This window comes from Mytilus californianus, unplaced genomic scaffold (assembly GCF_021869535.1).
Source record: "Mytilus californianus isolate M0D057914Y unplaced genomic scaffold, xbMytCali1.0.p SCAF_1, whole genome shotgun sequence".
Classification (NCBI taxonomy): domain Eukaryota; kingdom Metazoa; phylum Mollusca; class Bivalvia; order Mytilida; family Mytilidae; genus Mytilus; species Mytilus californianus.
Window position 1 is genome coordinate 121,200,163 of NW_026262581.1, and position 20,141 is coordinate 121,220,303.

The following is a 20,141-nucleotide window of genomic DNA, read 5'->3' on the forward strand; positions in this document are numbered from 1 at the left end:
AAAATATAGAATTAAGTCACATAAATAGCACATTTTTAAAGACGTCTGATTGGATCAATGAATACCAAATGAACATGGAGGTAAAGTTTTGGAAAATCGGTTTCGATACCAAATCATATAGGACTTAAATTTGAAATCATTTAATCCAATGTTTTTTTTAAGTTAAGAAATAAGAAATATTTGTGTAATGGTTGGAAAGGTCAAATCTTTTTATACTGTCACACGTGAACAGGAACTCTGATTGTAAATACTTTAACAGATCTTTAAAATTTTTGTGGTATCTACATCTAACTCACATTGAATATGAAGTATATTTTAAACTTTATTCAGAATAAGAAAATATACCATCCTATTTTACACCTGATATGTATTGAAAGAGAATCTTAAAATGCATAATAATTTATATTATTAAAACTAATACCTGAGTGAATCTTAATGCTAGTTCTTGGGGCCACCCACAGTATTTGAATGAACCAATATATTTCGATCATTCTTTCAAAGATTTTCAAGGTTCGATGATCAATAAAGGTTGGAAGTTTTTTATTGACCATGGGATAGTAGATCCTCTGAACATACCTCACGAGAAAAGCTGACAAAGACTCTTATAATAAAATTGTCATTTTATTTTGCTATGTTATTAAATGGTAATTCCTGTTGTATTGTTTAATCTATATCGCAATATGCATAAATATTGTATCATTTTGTTTTCATGTTTAGGTTGTATGCACAGTTAAGAGTCCGGTTTACAAACGGTTCACTGCCTAGCCCGTTTTATACTAGTCCGATATTTGGAGCAGGTTTCTATGTACGTTTTAAGATACAAATAGCAAGATTATTCATCATTGTTTTATATTCAAAATGCCAGAAGCATATGAAACTTACCTGTACTGTTATCACATATGGATAAACATTATAAAGCGCATGGCCACTTGAAAGATATGTTCAGCAATACCATATAAATGTAGAGACTATTCCCTGTAGACGAGCGTAATTTTCTAAATATACCAATGAGTTTTACTTGAACTTATGGTTACTAAATTAATTCTTGTGTGTTTTAGAATTTGATATTAGAATTTCTCATAATAGTCTTCATGCTAAAATGTATGACAATTGGAACAACTTTTCCTTTGCTATTGTTGGTTGATTATTTACTTGATAATAATTTTGCTAGCTTTTTGTGGATTGGTAAGATTGCAGCTGCTTGCAGGGAAGTTAAAAATGCATTAAAGAAATCAAAAGATTTATCTTTAAACTGTTTCAAAAATTGCAACTTTTTACTTGAGGCAAGTCCATCCGTATCTGTGCACCAGTGTATATTTTAAAATGTTTTCGTCATAAAATTGCCCTAAGGCTTTTACAAGTATCAAATGAGCAAAACTGATAATTTGAACATACACAATTACATATTTATTTTTTTTCTTCCAAGTAAGATATTATATTCATTTGCTCTGTCAAATTGACATTTTTATCTACTGTAACAGCAAAAATTTAAATCATTAACATAAATTATAAATAATAAAGGGTCCAGAATAAATCGTTGGGAACACCAATCTAAACTGTGTGTGGTCTCTCCGATGAATTACATATGCTCTTTCGCTTAATGATTGTTGTTATATATTTCCAGGAGTAGCAAATATGTATGTATCTTGTTCAAGTATTTGAACGTTGGTCTATTGCAGCCTACCTGTTTTGTCTCCTACATAGTTAGTCGTCGGTTCTGTTATTCATGTCGTTTGTGCTGATGTCAGTTGTATTTGTTGCAATCCGATCTGGGTAGAATTCCTGATAAAGTGATTCTATAACGGCTATCATGAATATAATTGATTTTCTCTTCATAGAATTGAACATTTGTATTATTTCCTTCACATGTATAATTGTTGTGTTGAAATTAGGTAATTTCATGTTCTCGGGTCATTATTTAGATCAACTACATCGACAACTAGATGTATATATATACATCCGCAAGTTTATTGTTTTCTGTTTGGTATTAAATTAATAATTAAGATCCATTTTGTTACATCTGGTGATCCGTTTATTTGGCAATCGCCAATGGCAGTCGACAGTGTTTAAGAACATCCGTTGTTCGACCTGCTAGTAAAAATATACTTTTTCACTTTTTTGGTCTTTTGGAAAATGTTGTTTGTGTTGTATTTAGACCCCTCTACCAAGAAATTTGTTTTGCATGCACACGTATAAAAAATGCGGTTTTTATCCAACGCAATCATAGGTTTGAACGTTGTTTTCAATTTAGACTTGTTTATATTTTTTCGTTTGGGCTTGTATTATATTTGCCCTCGGGTTTATTTAATCCGTTCATCCTATTTCTATTCTTCAAAATTCAAGAGTCTATCCTAAATTGAGGTAAATTATATGGCCTTCCAAATACCGTTTCGATTCCTAACATCACTGAAGAGACAATAATTGTCGAAATCCGGTTACGGTGTACCAATTTTTGCACCCCATGTTTGCGGTATACAATCTTTTCCGCAAGTTTATTGTTTTTTTGTTTGGTATTAAATTAATAATTAAGATCCATTTTGTTACATCTGGTGATCCGTTTATTTGGCAATCGCCATGGCAGTCAGCAGTGTTTAAGAACATCCGATTTTCGACCTGCTCGTCAAATGCGTTTTGTTAAAATATACTTTTTCACTTTTTTGGTCTTTTTGGAAAATGTTGTTTGTGCTGTATTTAGACCCCTCTACCAAGAAATTTGTTTTGCATGCACACGTATAAAAATTGCGGTTTTTATCCAAAGGAATCATAGGTTTGAACGTTGTTATCAATTTAGACTTGTATATATATATATCCTTATAATTCGGTAGTTTTGACGAATCAATCCCTTTCTAAACGTATCTTCCATCAATCAGTACTCGACTGTCTGAAATGGGATGATCGTTTTGCATGTTTAGGCTTGAAATATTTCGATTGTTGGGTTGTCTGCTATACGATTTCGATATTTGAGTGCCCAGTGTCTTATATTTTCGGAATTGTTCGATCTTCGTCTTCTGGTGTTGTCATTGAAAAATACTAAGTATGTTCGTTATTTTGAATTATGTTTTCTGATTGTAGTAAACTCAATTTTAAGATTGATATGTTTTTACAGATCTTGACTTCATTTGCATATTTTGGGTTCTTTTCTGTAGCACATTAAGTCTTATTCTGGATTATTGTTTACATTTACAATTTCGTGTTCAATGTTTTTCGGTTTGTTCGTCTCCTGTTGGTCATGTTGAATATTTTTTCCATGTCCATGTCCAGTTGTTTTTCAAGCTAGAGCAAAACTCCAGCTCCATAAAGATATATTTTGATCTATCTGTTTCCAAATTTGACCACAACAGCACTTTATAGTACAGGAAATGGATGTTGGAAAAGCATAACAGGATTATCTAAAAAAAAAAAACGCAAACGATTTACTCCTTTTGTTTGATTTATTTACCTGTATATACGTTTAAATTTTTTTTTATTGATTTATTCAGTTGTTAATTCGATATTTTATTTGAAATTATAGTAATGAAGTAAGTAAAATCTCTCATTAATCGGCGAGTTTTGAAATTTTGATTTCGAAAGTATATGCTCTGTATTTTTACAATTTTTATTCTTTCACATTTTTTAGCCAGATAAAACTGAGTATACTGTTATCGAAGGTGAAAACATCACCATACCGATGACATCAACAGTGCCAGTATCGTGTATTGCCTCACATCCAGACATCCGCACAAAGTGTGCTCAGAACTTCTTTATATTTCAACCTAAGTACGGCAAAAATAAAGCATCATGCTTAAACAATATCGCTAAAAGAGATATTGTTTTTGAAGCAGAATTTTGTGGAATAAAACTAGGAAATCTAGATTGGAATGAAACGAAATATCTACAGGTTTATGGATCTAGTGATGGTCTATACAACCATCAGGGCAGGTCGACATTTATTCGGATATCTACGAAATCTATTTCAGCTTTCAACGAAATCTGGAAAGACGTCAAGATACCAGAGATTAAGGTTGATATATTAATTAGCGTGATTCTTTTTGAAATGCTGTTTTTTTCCAATTATATTTAAGTATATTTGATTGAAACAAACGAGAAAAGCATGCAATAATCTAAATATATGTTCATATCTTTGTTAGGTAAATATCACTGAATATGAACAATGCAACAAATGTACTATACTTAATTAGCAAAGACCACTCGAAACAACATCTGACACAAAGATTTAATAACACTTTTAGATATTTGGATGATATATTGCCTCTCAATAATGACGACTTCAGTATGTACACTAAAGAGATATATCCTGCTGAACTTACTTTAAATAAAGCTAATACTAACAATGAACACTGCCCTTTCCTGGTTCTTGATATCTATATCTTTAACGGGAAGCTTAATACCAAAATTTATGATAAAAGAGATGATTTTTCATTTCCTATTGTTAATTATCCATCTCTAGATGGTGATGTGCCCTTGTCACCATCTTTTGGCGTTTATATATCCCAACTTGTTCGATTCGCTCGTGTATGTAATAACGTATTTCATTTTAACGAAAGAAATCTCTGTATTACTGAAAAATTATTACACCAGGGTTTTCGATATCACAAACTAGTCAAAACATTTACCAAATTTTATCATCGGTACAAGGACATCATTCGTAAATATGAATCAACATGCAGACACCTTATACGTTCAAGTATTTCACATCCCATTTTTTATGGTAATATTCTATACAAAGCACAAAAATGTCAACATTCACCTCAAAGCTAACCAAACCTTTAAACAGACTTATTCAGAAGGGATATTGCATCGGAAATAAACACATTTATTCTAAAACCAGTTGTTGGCATGATACGGGTTATGTTCTCATATATTTTATGATGGTATGATTCTAAACCCCTAACGGAAGGGATTGTGCTTGATTTTCATATGATGAAGACATAATCTTTCAATCAGTTTAATTGAAGTCTGGAGATGGCATGCCAGTAACTGCTAGTAGTCCTTTGTTAATTTATGTATCATTGTCATTTTGCTTAGTTTCTTTTGTTACCTATTCTGACATCGGACTCGGACTTCTTCTAAACTGGGTTTTACTGTGCGTATAACTGTGTGTTTGTTTATTCTACACTGGCTAGAGGTATAGGAGGAGGGTTGAGATCTCACAAAACATGTTTAACCCCGCAACATTTTTGCGCCTGTCCCAAGTCAGGAGCCGCTGGCCTTTATTTGTCTTGTATGATTTTTTTAATTTTAGTTCATTTATATGTTTTGGAGTTTAGTGTGACGTCCATTTTCATTGAACTAGTACACATTTTGTTTAGGGACCAGCTGAAGCCCGCCTCCGGGTGCGGGATTTTCTCGCTGTGTTGAAGACCCATTGGTGACCGTCGGCTGTTTTCTGCTGTTTGGTCGGGTTGTTGTCTCTTCGACACATTCCCCATTTCCATTCTCAATTTTATTATAAATAAATATAAGTAGATATACTAAAATGATCCAATAGTTCAAAATCTAAATTAACAGAAACAGACATAAACGGGAAACGTTTGAACATTTCAGTTGAAGAAAAAAAAAAAAAAAAACACTTTTACTTATCTATAATTTTTGTCGAGACAGCGATCCCACATTCCGTCGTCGGCGTCAACATTTAGGTTCAGCAAGTGGTTAAAGTTTTTTCTTGCATCAACACCTTTCATGGAATTTAACGATAAATTGGACTGAAATAAAGGCAACAGTTGTATACCGCTGTTCAATAGTGAATAGTTCAGAAACTTATTAAAATTCAAAACACGGTATCCAGAACTAAATTTTAAAAATATTTTTTTCTTTTTCTTTTCATTTTCCTTATTTTACTGGAAAATAGCATAGTTTTTTTTATTCAGTTTACATTAAGAAACAGTGTAAGCTTAAAGTTATCAGACAGCAAATCATAATGGAATATTACGAAAATTAGACAAAAGCTTTTCATGATCAAAAGACAGTATCCAGAGCAAAATTTTGAAAATATTTGTTTTCCCTTTTCCGTATTTTTACTGGTAAAGGGAATTAATTTTTTAGCAAACATTCACAAATGTAGTCTGGAGTTAAAGAAGCTATTGTTTAATAATTAAGAGATATTGTCTGCAGTGGAATTTCGAAATATGATTCGTTTTTCATTTTTCAGTATTTTAATGATAGATGGATAAACTTTGTTCTGAAACTTGAACTGAAAGATTTTTTCAAGACCCAGTAATAGTAATTGAAATAAATCGATATTTATGGCAAAAAGTCTTCATTTTGCATAACTATAATTCACGATTCCACTAATACTCTAAACTACAGTTCGAAAACAGAAAACACAAACACACTAAAAAGGTAGTTAGCTTCCACCCCAAAAAAAAACAACAAAAAAAAAAACCCACTGTACATCTAGTGTCTGTAAAAAAAAAGGGACAGTCAAAATGAAAAATTACAATCACCTTCAATTCCGTCAGGCTCATTGTATAAAAGATTTTGTAGGTTTTCAAGCATATATAAAACAACGTCATCTTCAACACCCAATTTCTACCATAGGAGGCTGTTTTAAAAATACCTGTAATTTGTTAGTGCCAACTGTCTGCTTAAAAGTTTGTAGAAAGCAGTTTCAGATAGGTAAATGAGAAAGTTTTGATATTTATTATCTAATGAATTGTTGTTGAAGGTCACAGTTTTAGACAAAGATTCAGTGTTAACAGCAAGACTTTGCCAGTCATATAACGATCCACATATTACAACGTTTGATGGAAGGTTGTATCATTATATGGAAGTTGGGGAATTCGTTCTTTACAGAAATGACAGAGGTCCATATTGGGTAACACATTTCAATCTCATCTATTTTAGTTAAGCGATGTAATAACTTTGTAAAAGAAATATTTTAGTTGGTGTTTTTGGTAGGTTGATGTTTCATTAATAATATCTTACTTTTATCTTTTTTTATGGACAAATATGACAAGTATTATATTTTTAAATTTCAAAGACCTATTTGAAGAAAAGCAAGAATCCAGAATTGAATACTAACTACAAATGTATTTTTAAATTACTATCAACTAACAGTTTTACGAAGCTACAGTTTGTGTCATCCAAACAACCTGTTTACTTTGCAAAATATTTTATCAATTTTATCAAGGGGAAGTTGTCAAAATTCTAAGTAAAAAAAAATAGGAATGAGATAAGGGTATATGTCAAGAACATTAAGACCAAAAATATGTGTTCATAGATAATTTCAAAATATAATTCAGTTTGTATTTGAAGAATATTCACAATAAGCTATTATTTTAAATTACTACCTAGGATATATTTAGACTGTTTTTATTCAGAACGATAGTATATTAAACAATATAGCTCAAATAAATTAGTAAATGTCTATACTTAAAATCAAGCTCTAAATTGACCAGGGCAGACAGAAATTTCTAAAAAATAAATTAAGATAGACCACCAAAGATATGCCATCAACACCTAAGAGGATCCTGAAATGAGTAGGAACATTAAACTGAAATGAGTAAGAACATTAACCTGAAATGAGTAGGAACATTAACCTGAAATGAGTAGGAACATTAACCTGAAATGAGTAGGAACATTAACCTGAAATGAGTAGGAACATTAACCTGAAATGAATAGGAACATTAACCTGAAATGAATAAGAACATTAACCTGAAATGAGTAGGAACATTAACCTGAAATGAGTAGGAACATTAACCTGAAATGAATAGGAACATTAACCTGAAATGAGTAGGAACATTAACCTGAAATGAATAGGAACATTAACATATGTCATGGTTAAACTACCATTTTAACAGTTCAACCCAGAGGAATGACAAAAGATACATAAAAAGGGCAAAATAAAATCTTCACAGTAAAAAAACCTTAATTCTCTATCATCAGTATTACCCACGACAAAAACAAAAGTTAATGGAATCAATACTACATAATACCCTATGGAAGAATGCTCACAGTAACTGAAAGAAGACTTGAACATTTTTTTAAGTTTGTTCTTATGTTGTGCTGTTTCACCACTGTCCCAGGTTAGAGAAGAGTTTAGCGCTTACTAACATATTTAACTCCGCCACATTATGTACCTATCCCAAGTCAGGAGCTATTTATTCAGTGCTTGTCGTTGGTTACTATCTGCAATTGTTTTCGTTCATTTTTTTAAAATCTGGCCGCTGGTTTTCCGTTTGAATTGATTCACATGTTGTCATGCCGAAGCCTTTGGTAGCTTATTTTACGGTATGGGTTATTTCCTCATTGTTGAAGGCCGTACGGAGAACTATAAGCTTTACAACATCGTCCTTTTGGTCTCTGGTGGATATATGTGTCATTTTCAATCAAACCACATCTCTTTATTTTCATATTGACGTACTTAATCTGCAAAATTCTTGCATTCTTAAACTCCTTATATTAACAGTTTTACATCTCGCTAATTTAATATCGCAATATCTGAAAATTTTCACAAATTTCAAAAACACAATCATGTGCAGTGTCCAAAGTAAAAGTACACAAAAGTTCAATCAGGAAATAAAACATTTAAAATTGTAAGTAAGCAAACCGATATTAATCTTCCAAATTGTAATTATAACAAATATGAACTAGTTTATAAAATTCGAAAGGAAGATTTAAAGGACAATTATTGTACTTGTTTTCTGTAGGAATATAAATTACAACTAACCAATAAAGTATACAATGTGAGATTTTCTCATAACTTAGTTTTCATTATGTGGCGTCCGTGGTGTGTCGAAAACTAAAAACGTCATTGCAAAGACTTCTGATACAATAAGTATTTGCAAAATGACGTTTTTCTCGTAAATAAAAAGTAAAATCACATAAATACTGAACTCCGAGGAAAATTCAAAAAGGAAAGTCCCCAATCAAATGGCAAAATCAAAAGTTCAAACACATCAAACGAATGGATAACAACTGTCATATTCCTGACTTGGTACAGGCATTTTTCTTATGCAGAAAATGGTGGATTGAACCTGGTTTTATAGCTAGCTAAACCTCTCACTTGTATGACAGTCGCATCAAATTCCATTATATTGACAACGATGCGTGAACAAAACAAACAGACAATAGGTAAAAATGTCAAAAATAGGGGTACAGCAGTCAATATTGTGTCATCATCTTAATCACTATAAAAACAAACAAATGTAACGAAAAAGCACAAAAAGGCATACATCAAATTTAACATCCTCATTTTGCTTATATTATACGATTTTATTTATCTATGTAAAATCCACCCATAAAGGATGGAAGGTTTTAAGTACTGGCGTAAAATCGCGCGTTTGAAATTCGCACAGGTAGACATAAAATAATTTTGTCGTTCAAAGTATGACGGGATACATAAATAAAAGGCACTAAATGTTGCATAAAAGTACAACCTTCCTTGTTGGTAAAAAATACGGAAAATACCAAGGGAACATTTGAAACTCATATGTTAAAGAAACACTGACGACGCCATGGTAATAAAAAAAAGTCTACAAAACACTACATAAAAAACTTAAAAAAACAAAAGCAACACTTTCCCAACCAAAAAAACAAAAGTGAACTTGTGTGATCTGGAAGGTTAATCTGTTCCAGCTACACATGTGGCATCCGTCGTGTTGCTCGTGCAAGTAAAAAAACGTTGATAAGTTTCATTCGATGATGTCGCAATCGAGGAAATGAAGACGGAATTGTGGTTACGTCAATTGGAACATATTCAATAAATTTACTTTAAAATTGTTGTGTTTGAGCGTTCCTGGTGAAGGTAAATCCAGAAAAGTGATTCGACCGCACCAAATTTATAACATGCTATATTCTTTTATAAATTTGATGCGTGAAATGCATTCAAATAATCATAAATTTATATAGAAAGAATTTGGAAACAAACTATGACAAGCTATCCTTTGAGATGATTTGGACAACCATCTATAATATTACTGTGCGTAAAAGATTTTTTAAAATTACGATATGAAAATATAAGATTAAATGTGAAATGTATATATTTGGTGATGGTGAAATGCAAATATGTTTCTTTTCTTATTCAAGGTTCATGCTTTGTTAACAAATTGTGGATTTGGGTGGAGTGGTTCTTCTTGTCATTGTGGTATAGCTATTAGAAGCAGAGGTTCGTTGTTTGTTCTGCGAACATGTGCAAAAATCTCTCGGAACAACAAATATCTTCTTCAGCAACCTTATACTGAACTTTTAACTTGTGATGACAATGATATGTCAATAGAACACATTGGAAATACATACAAGGCTAGTATTTGAATATTGCTTATCGTGTTGTATAATGAAAAAGCAAAACGACAAAACATAACTGGACCTAGCTCATTCTGATAAAATATAGAATAATTATCTAAGATGAAGAGAAGTTTGCCTCATAATTCTATCCATTGTCCAACAATAGACTATTGTGAAGAGTTGTCTCATTGGCAATCATACCACATCTTCTTTTTATATTAATTGCAATGTAAATATATATCCAAATTGTTTAACGGACTCCAAATCGATTTCAGATATGAAATATTACCAACGTCTTTTTTGCCTTGATGGTTTCTTAAAATGTTATTATCCTACATATTAAGATGTCCAAGACATGAACATTAATCAATAGTTGAACTTATATCAACCAAACATAATAAGTAAACCATAGGTTTCATTGGTTTCTTTCTCCAAAACTTTACCTTTGAACTGTGATAGGTCAACAACAAATATTAGCTACCCTTTAAAAAATTGCATGATAAAAAAATACTGTACTATACTTTGTGAGAAAACTTAAGAATACAGAAAATTATGGTGCTTGGCAACTCTGTCATTTTAACCCGTTTGTAAAGCTCGCTAAGCAATTTTTTTTTTGACAAATACATATGTGATATACTCTGTTAGACTTTTATTCGTGGTTTACAGAAAAATCCTTTCGTTTTGAGGTTCATAGTTTGCCACTTAAGGGATCTTTGATGGTAATGTGTTTCGTGTGGTATTTAATTTCATGAATTCAATTCACCACGTTAACCAAAGAAATTAGATACACCACTAATTATAACAAAGTATTGACGATGCAAATAGTAATATAATGATTTACGTTTAAATCTATTTTGCAGATAACTTTGCAAACGGGAACAGAAATAAAGTTTACTGTATCACAATATAGTAAATTTATATCAGGAATTTCGATTAAGCCCTCTATCTATGACATCGATGAAGCAAGAGGACTTTGTGGAGTTCCAAGTTTAACAAAAGATACTTCTGATGATTTTACACATCGTGATCTGGGTCCTATAAATAATGAGAAGAGTTTTGCAGATTCGTGGCGGTATATTGAGTTCTTTCACCAATTTTAGTCTCATTTTTAGGCTTTTTTGTCCCCTTTGTAACAAGTTTACTTGTGTTTATTCATTTCTTCAGTATGGTACAACATGTACGTTAAATATTCATATATTTTAACAATAACCTTGTTCTCGAATACAGGTATATAAGATTATAATTGTTGACATTTTACCTTTATAATCTGTGTTCGTCTGATACAACAGAAAACAAACAATTGTAATAAAATTCTTGTCATGTTGTTTCAACTGTCCCGTTACAGCCGTGTTCTGCTTCATACAACTTATAACTAGAAATCAACATTCAATTTGTATAAACGGTTAAGAGCTATTTTTTGCAAAATAGATATGAATTTAATTTTCTCATTGTATACTTTCTTTTTTATTTAGCAGCATAATAAAAAAAACTTAATGGATTATATATTTCCGAGTTGATACGATATTCCAAAGCGTGTCTTTTTTTTTATCAAAATTATCAAAAATAAAAAGAGGAGTTTTCCGAATTATATTTAAGTATTCGAAATAATTCTGTTCGAATGGTCGACATATGTCATCATGACCATTGCTAAATATTTTTCAAACAAATGACTAATTGATTCATTTCTAGTAAGCCCCTTTCATCTTTCGTGACTTATCACCGCTATTGGAATTAAAAATGAAAAACAACGCGTTTACCTTTTATTAGTGGAATATATTTTATTTTTGTTTAAATTTTTGTTTGAGTCTATAATATCTAAGGTGTAAGAAAAGTCTTCCAAAACTTGTTTCATTTCCCATTTACTACTCCTTGACTTTCCTTTAACTAGTTTCAGATTGTCAACGCGATGTTTGTTAATTGTCAGTGTAATTACAGGATTGATTCTTTGTCTACGCCAAATGAACAGCTTTTTATCAAAGAGCCTGCTTTTTTGTACGATGATGCTGTAATTTATATGGAAGAAAGTACTAAAGTAAATATAACAGTTTCCCAATACTGTGTCTGTGACAAAGAGGCGGGACCGACCGACAATTTGGAACAATTCTATACAGTCCGATGCAACTTGACAGAGAGTACACAACATTGTTCATCTGAAACCAAGGAAAATGACAACTCTGTTCAACCCTTTGTTACCTCGTGCTATTATAATACAAGAAAGAAAAGGTCTTTGTCTCACCGGATAAATCGACGTAGCGCCACTTACAATGATGACATTATAGATGATTCTCCCCTTGAATACGACGATGATATTCAGAATACTTCTTTTGCGGTATATATTACATGCTAAAATTATTTATTTACATATTTTAACACAATTTTTTCACAAAATTGTCCAAAAAAAGGAGAGAAAACCATATTGCTGTTGTAGAAATGTGTCTTGAAGGAGATTTATTTCTTTTGCTGTAAATAAAAAAAGATGTTATCAATTCCCGCCTTCTAAAAAATGAATGTTTATATCGATAAGTGTTTGCCATTACTAAACTGATTGGTTTCTTAACATTATTTTTTTCCTTAAAAAAAAGGTAAAAACTCTTTATTGTCTTCAAACCTTTTTCCTGGATAAACCATCATCAGAGACGCTCTTGGCCAAATTGGTCAGATAACAAAAATAAATGCAAGAACATTTTGACAGAAAATAGAAAGACTGCAAATATCTTATAATAAAACAGCACAGTTATTATTTTATTGGATCTATTTCTTTGAAACCTTACATTTTGTGAAATAACAAAATGTATAAACTGGAAAATCTTTTTAATCAGGAAATAGACTATCGTTTGCTTTTCACTTTATTAACTTTATTAGACAGGGCATCATACTAAAATTAGGCCAGAACTTCACTATGGACGTCAATTTTCAAAATATCATATAGTTTTGTGGTTAAGATAATTTTCAAAATATTTATCAATTATTCATTTTTTTTTAAATTTTACAATTCGTTCGACAGTTTCTGATATTTGGCTTATCTGTAGATCTTGGGTTGTTGATCAATTTTGCTGTTTAAAGTTTCGTTCTATGTATATTATAATTTTCAAAATAATTGCAAAAAACGATAAAATTGGTCAAAACTCGCCGTTAAGGGGGCAATAACTCCGATAAGTAGTCATCATTCTGATCATTTTAGTAGAAATGATGAAAAATTGGAATATTTTGACAATCTGTGCATATTTGTTATATTATTATAATATTCAAGATAACGGACATTGCATTTCAATTTTCATTAGCCATGGCGGGTATGTTGGTTGGTCGACTGCAATGAAAATCACAAACTTTAAAGCAGACGCCGCAAGGAAGATCCAGTCAATCTTCTCAATTTGGCCTGGTGTTTTAAAACTGACTTTTTAAAATATTCTATAAGACAACGACAGACACCAATACTAATAGCTCATATTGCCCCTCTGGTCATCTAAACTAAAAACGACGTGACATACAATTGTGTTATCGTTATTATAATCTATAGCAGCTAATATTCAGTCCGTTGAACTTTAATGTTTAAGTAGATCGGTACTTTGCGTCTTTTGTCTTTTATGTTAGTTGTTTCGTATTTTTCGTACCAATCTGTTGAATTAAGCCATTGCCAACTGTTTTTTTTTACTGTTTTTTCTTATGTCGTACTGTCACACCACTGCCTCAGGTAAGGGGAAGGTTGAGCGCCCACCTACATGTTTAACCCCGCTATATTCTTTATATACTTGTCCTAAACCTGTAATTCAGTGGTTATCATTGGTTGCTGTCTGTCAAATTTGTTTTTCATTTAATATTCAATCTATTTTTTAAAAATCAGGCCGTTGGTTTTCTCGTTTGAAGTTTTTCACATTGTGTCATGCGGGACCTTTAATATATAGCTGTCTATACGGTATGGGATTTGCTGATTGTTGATGGCTGTATGGTGTAATTGTTAACGTCATCTGGGGTCTGTTGTTCAACTTGTCGTTAGTGCTAACACGTCGTTAAAATTTCTTAATCATTCGATTAAAATTAATCATATGATTAGTGTGTTGTTCAACTTGTCGTTAATTTTAACGCGGTGTTAAAAATACTAAAACTGTCGTTAAACTTAATCAACCTCTTTGAGGTGTATTAAATTTTAACCATATGATTAAAGCATCCAACATGGCTGCTGTACCAATGAAAAAATTGGTTTTTGCTCGAAATATGAGAGGTTTAAGAGATATTTATCTTCTGCAAGGGGATTTTTATCTGTGAAAGTACTTTAGATTTGAAAGAAACACAATATATGTGTTAGGAGTGTTGAAACATAAGTTGGAAAGGCATGAGACCAGATAGGGCGAAGGATCGGACGGATACATATATAGTCATTTCAAATGATTTGATAACAGAAAGAAATTGCACATTTCGGCAGTTTTTTCGTTTATATTTTACCTGTTTACCGCTCAGTGACTGTGATGATAATTCAAAGACTAAATGTAAAGACGGGCCGCATTATTGTGTGTAATCATTCAACAAATTATGACGAACAGCTTTTATAAATAATGAATGTTACCATAGCATTAATGTACAGGCCATACGTGATTTCCAAAGCAAGTCTTTGCTAATTTTCCCATTTTTCGAAGTTCAAATATTAGCACATTCAGTAGCGCCCTTGACCTAACTGTTTACGCAGGTAAATTCTAACGGATAAATTCGTCCCACAGATAGCTCGGACCTTACGATTTTTATCTTTACACGGAGTTTTTAAACATCATATATGTTTTCCCATTTAGTATGATGAGCTTGACGAAGATCCAAATCATGGCGGATCAAGCCATTATGGGGGGTTCCAACGGTGTCCTGGTGAAAAGGGTTGTTCCAACCATAAGTCGCCTTTTAAAAGCCGTTTAATTGTCAAATATAAGGGGGTAACAACCCTCGGACCCCCCTCCCCTGATCCGCATCTGCAAATATCTATCATGAAAATGTACTACCGTAAGTGGTTTATGTTAGTGATTAAAAGTATAAAGAGACTGAGTCAATGAAATGTATCACATTTCTCATCTGACACAATATACCGTGAAAAACAAGCACCTGTTATTAATTTAAGAGGCTGAGAAATCTTATTTCCGAGTGTCCGAGATATTTCAAGAGACGTATTGCACCCCTGTTGGGAGAGGGGAAGGATTTCTGTTATTAGTGCCGGTCTTTCCAATAATTTAGATCATCCGGCACAGAATATATATTTGAATTTTTTAACACTCAACTATGCTTCTCTGGTTAGTCCGAGTAAGAAATGATAATGTATAATTTGCATCAATAGTAAAAATAAAGAGCTTGCAAACATCCCACAGAGCAAATAACATGGATAATTTATATTGACCATCTGTTTTATGGTCGTGTTCTTAGCGACACGTTCATGCAGGTCATAAATCAATTTCATTTTATGGAATCAAATCTTTATCTACTAATGGGTGCAGTAGGAGGTCCACCGGAGTTTTGAGCGAGGAATTCTTGGCATGTAACAGATAAAAAGCTCAGGGTTATAATTCATAGAACAGACAAGGTGCAGTGGCAAATATTTCATGCATATTTTGAACACAGAGAGCGGGGTACCCCTGGCACACGGTTTTCCAAAAAAACAAAATCTTATTTCTCTTCAATGTGCCTTCAGACTTTATGTTTTCAATTTTAGTTTCACTTTCTATATTCGGTATTTATTCTAATGTAAGCCCAACGTGGTAAAAATCACTTGATGCAGGAACATAATATCCTAGAGTTGGGCTATTTCTTTCTTTTCAGGTGGGGATCGACTCCAAGCAGACAACATGCATGCGTATAGCGACACTGTAAATTGTCTTTTTAAATATAGAGAGTTGTTGCCGGTCACGACGTACTTGAAAGGTTTATCTTTTTTTTTTAGTTAAATTTAAAAAAAAACAACATTAGACAAATTGTGAATGGTCTTTCTCTGGTTCACTGTGTATCATCGCCACCGGAAATTGGTAATAACGAAGCGGAGAGAAAGGAAAAAATGAGTGTTATACTTCAAAACGGTGCACTTAGTACCAGAAAATTTCGAGGCCAATCGCCTTCCGTCCCATCGTTAGCAAAATACTCAACTGATTTTCATTCTTTTTCCTGACAAATCTTTTGATTATGAATGTATGACTTCATATTTACTGAAATTCGATCTCAAAAAGACGTTTTCTAAAGAATATCATTAAAAATGAATCCAGCCTAGGGTACGGCAACTTGCTACTGTTCACATATTTACAGTACGGCAACTTGTTTTCCAACTGTATGGCAACTTGCTAGTTTTATTAAATGTTTATGCTGTCCTTTTCAAGATTTACAACATTATTTCTTAAAAAGGATGGCATATACATATATAAAAACTAGCAAGTTTGAATAATTTAATTATAAATCAAATATAAATATAATTCGCCTAACGGCATTGTAGATCATGGTACTTTTATCATACACAATATTTTGCAACGCGGTCCTATTAAACCATTAGCATCATGAAAAATACATATTTTTCTAGATGTATACAAGTGTTCTAGCTGCTCTTTGGTCGGGTTTTTGTCTCTTTGACACATGCCCCATTTCCATTCTCAATTTTAATGTTATGTCAATATTTTACCTGTTCAACATAAAAAATAATCCCTGTGTCCATAAATAAACCCCTTTTAATTGTTACTAACTATCTATTTGATTTATAGATTACATCACATCTCTTAAATATCAGAGTTTACGTCAGATATGCGATGCAATGTTATGTCAATTGCCCTTAATAGTCGACTATACGGTATATGTTTTTTTCATTGTTGAAGACCGTACGGTTGCCTATAATTCCTTACAACCACTTCATTTGAACATTGGTGGATAGTTGTCTCAATGGCAATCATACCACATCTCCTACTTTTTAACTGGATAATCAGGAGGATTTTATCCGTGTTGAATATTAATTTTCCTCCTTTGCTACTCATTATTTTTTCACACGTTTTTTTTTCCATTTTTTGTAGACAATTGTATTCTGCATTTTGTGTTGCAGAATTTTTATTTTCAACTCTCCCCAGGCCAAGTTATTTTTTTTAATCCCATCCAAACACGAAATGAAGTTGTAGTCCCCTTTCTTCTTAAATCATTGAAAAGGTTCTCTGACTGTGCTTTATGCCATTACACTTGCACAATTGAATATTTAAAATTGTCACACTGTATCTTCTTATGCCGTATGAACTACAATCGATCACAGTTCTGTTATACCGGTATATCGCGATCTATACCATCCGTAAAAAATATCTTAAATGTTAACTTGGCATGCCATACTTGATGAAATGCGGACGTGAAAGAAAGCACTCTTCCCCATGTGGTGGGGGTTACTGACTATCCTTTCTGGTATAAATGTGCCGACAGCACTTGCCAAATCATATCCTGTTCTAACCAGAAAACAATGAAAAACATAACCTGTTTTAAACAGAAATATTGAAAAACATACCCTGTTCTAGACACGCTCAGAAAATGTATACCTTGTTCTAGACAGAGACCTGTATCTTAAACAGTTAAATAAGCGATCCTGTTCTAGACAAATACTTTGTTTAAAAAAAAGACCCTGTTCTCACCAGCAGGGCATGAAAAAGCGACCCTGTTTTGCGGCACACTCGTACCACTAAAAACATAGGAAGTAACCCCCCCCCCCCCCCCCCGGGGTTTTTCGACCACCTGCATGACCTCATCATTTCAGATACCAAAATTTATAAGCAAACACATGAAAAACTCTGGCCCTAGTCATAATTTAAAGTGGAATGCAAATGTTGATTATTACAAAATGCATTCTAAACCATTTTCATGGTAAATAAATGCATATATGTATTACTTTCTACATTCACTGAAATTATTTTTCCATTCAAGCACATTTCATTTTGAACTGGAAACATATCTTAAATATGTATATGTTTCCATAAAAAATATGAACATGTTATAAGATATTTATTCAATAATTATTGGCACCGAAAAACTGGTTTTAAAAAGAAGAATGTTATAATTTAAAGCAGAAAGGGAAGTTATATAGGCCCTGATTGACAATGCATTGTGGGAAACACTTGCTAACTACCCAAACTTAATCATATGATTAAAAATTAATACAGTGATTAGTAAATACAATGATTAAAATAAGTTGAACAACGAAATTTAATCATTGTATTTACTAATCATGCGATTAACTTTTAATGACTCATTAAACTTAATCATATGATTAGTTTAATCACAAGTTGAACAACAGACCCCTGGACTTTGGTGGATAGTTGCCACATTGGCAATCATACCACATCTCCTTATTCTCATACTGAAATTGTTTAGTTGATACTGTCTTAATGTGTATAACTTTTAAACATACATCAAATGTTGTCTTCGTGTTTACAGAATCCTGAATTCAGAAACGGTTGGACAGAAGTTGAAGCAAATAAAACATGTACCGAACGTATTTAAAATTCAGTCCCTACTGAATTTCTAACAGATGTTTGTGGATTGATCAGCGATGATTATATCAAGTCTTGTATTTTGGATATCAAAGTAAGAATAATTCAGTATTATTGACAATATCGAAAACATTTAACTTGGTGCCGTTACAATGTAAATGTCAATTATCCAGTGGTTTAAAAAAATACCAAAATATTTGAAGTTCAACCGTTTCGGTAAACATTTTCAGTGCCTAGACATTTCGATGATCATTATGATTGAAAAGAACAATTTGATTTTGATTTGTTTTCTTTTTTATTGAGCATTAGAGAAATAAACAAATATAAAGTTACACAAACAATATATAGACGCAGCATTGAAATGCAATAAATATAAGTTAACATTGTAACCTATTCCAGCTAACAGCAGACACCTCATTTATAAAAGATACAGTCGGGGCTATGCAAACGTACGCCTTTATGGAAGTTTCCAGAAATGAAACATTATCTTTAACTAGAGCAGGTGATGGAAACCAAACAATTCTTGAATACATCACAAGTCTTATTTGTCCAAACAACTGCAGTGATAATGGAAACTGTACCTCAGGTAGGTTTATGTTATCGTCAATATAAAAGTTTTTTAGGGGTAGAAATTTGAAGACTTTGAAAGTTAAAATTTTCGAGTTAAAGTCATAATTTCAAGTTTTGAAAAGTTAAAATTTTCGGTTGAAGTCTAAATTTAAGAAAGGCCCGAAATATCGTCCTCCATCTAAAATAGATTGAAAACAGTGTCGTCAGGTCATTACAGACGCTCTGTCTGTCTACTGTAAAAATTGGTGTAAACGTGAAAAATCTGATAAAAAATCTCTAGACAGTTATTTGAATAAAATTATGAATACTGTTAATATTCGTATATCTCATTTTGAAATCAATTCTGAAATTAGTAATAGGGTCCATGATATTCCCATTTCCAGCATAAAAAATAAACTCCAAGTACTCGCAAAGCGGTTTGTGTTCGTTCCGGCAGACAAAACAGCAAATAATGTAGTGGTGGTGTGACTAAGTGCTTCTCGTTTCTCGTTTTTTATATAAATTAGACCGTTGGTTTGAATGGTTTTACAATAGTAATTTTTGGGGCCCTTTATAGCTTGCTGTTCGGTGTGAGCCAAGGCTCCGTGTTGAAGACCGTACTTTGACCTATAATGGTTTACTTTTATAAATTTTGACTTGGATGGAGAGTTGTCTCATTGGCACTCATACCACATCTTCTTATATCTATTAAAAATGAAAATAACACTTTATCAATTTGATTTATCCGAAGCAATTTTCTATTTTTACCCTTATCAGAAACGCTCAAAACCGAATATTTGAAAGCTAAGAGTGAAGAGCTCTCCGTCACAAATTTCAGGATTTTTACTTTCGTCCTTGATAGGACTATTCTCGATTTAAATTTGTCAACTGTTTTGTCTT

General features: G+C 32.2%; 2 protein-coding genes across 3 annotated transcripts in view; both read left to right on the top strand.

The window, feature by feature from the left end:
• LOC127711615 (von Willebrand factor D and EGF domain-containing protein-like) overlaps positions 1–20,141 on the top strand; it is a 252,338-nt gene that overhangs the window by 31,474 nt on the left and 200,723 nt on the right. The window lies entirely within an intron of this gene.
• Positions 1,104–19,273, top strand: LOC127712234 (mucin-5B-like). Its single transcript, XM_052218564.1, has 7 exons — positions 1,104–4,000; positions 6,665–6,814; positions 10,027–10,239; positions 11,085–11,296; positions 12,160–12,553; positions 18,637–18,786; positions 19,092–19,273. Exons 1-6 carry the CDS (start codon positions 3,668–3,670, stop codon positions 18,700–18,702), a joined length of 1,368 nt encoding a protein of 455 aa, XP_052074524.1. The 5' UTR covers positions 1,104–3,667; the 3' UTR covers positions 18,703–18,786; positions 19,092–19,273.

Bases quoted from the DNA above. Each gene is read 5' to 3' on its own strand.
- LOC127712234 (XM_052218564.1), top strand. From the start codon at position 3,668: ATGACATCAACAGTGCCAGTATCGTGTATTGCCTCACATCCAGACATC. The intron at 6,815-10,026 runs GTAACACATTTC...TTCTTATTCAAG, and splicing joins ATGACAGAGGTCCATATTGG to GTTCATGCTTTGTTAACAAA. The intron at 11,297-12,159 runs GTATATTGAGTT...GTGTAATTACAG, and splicing joins AGTTTTGCAGATTCGTGGCG to GATTGATTCTTTGTCTACGC.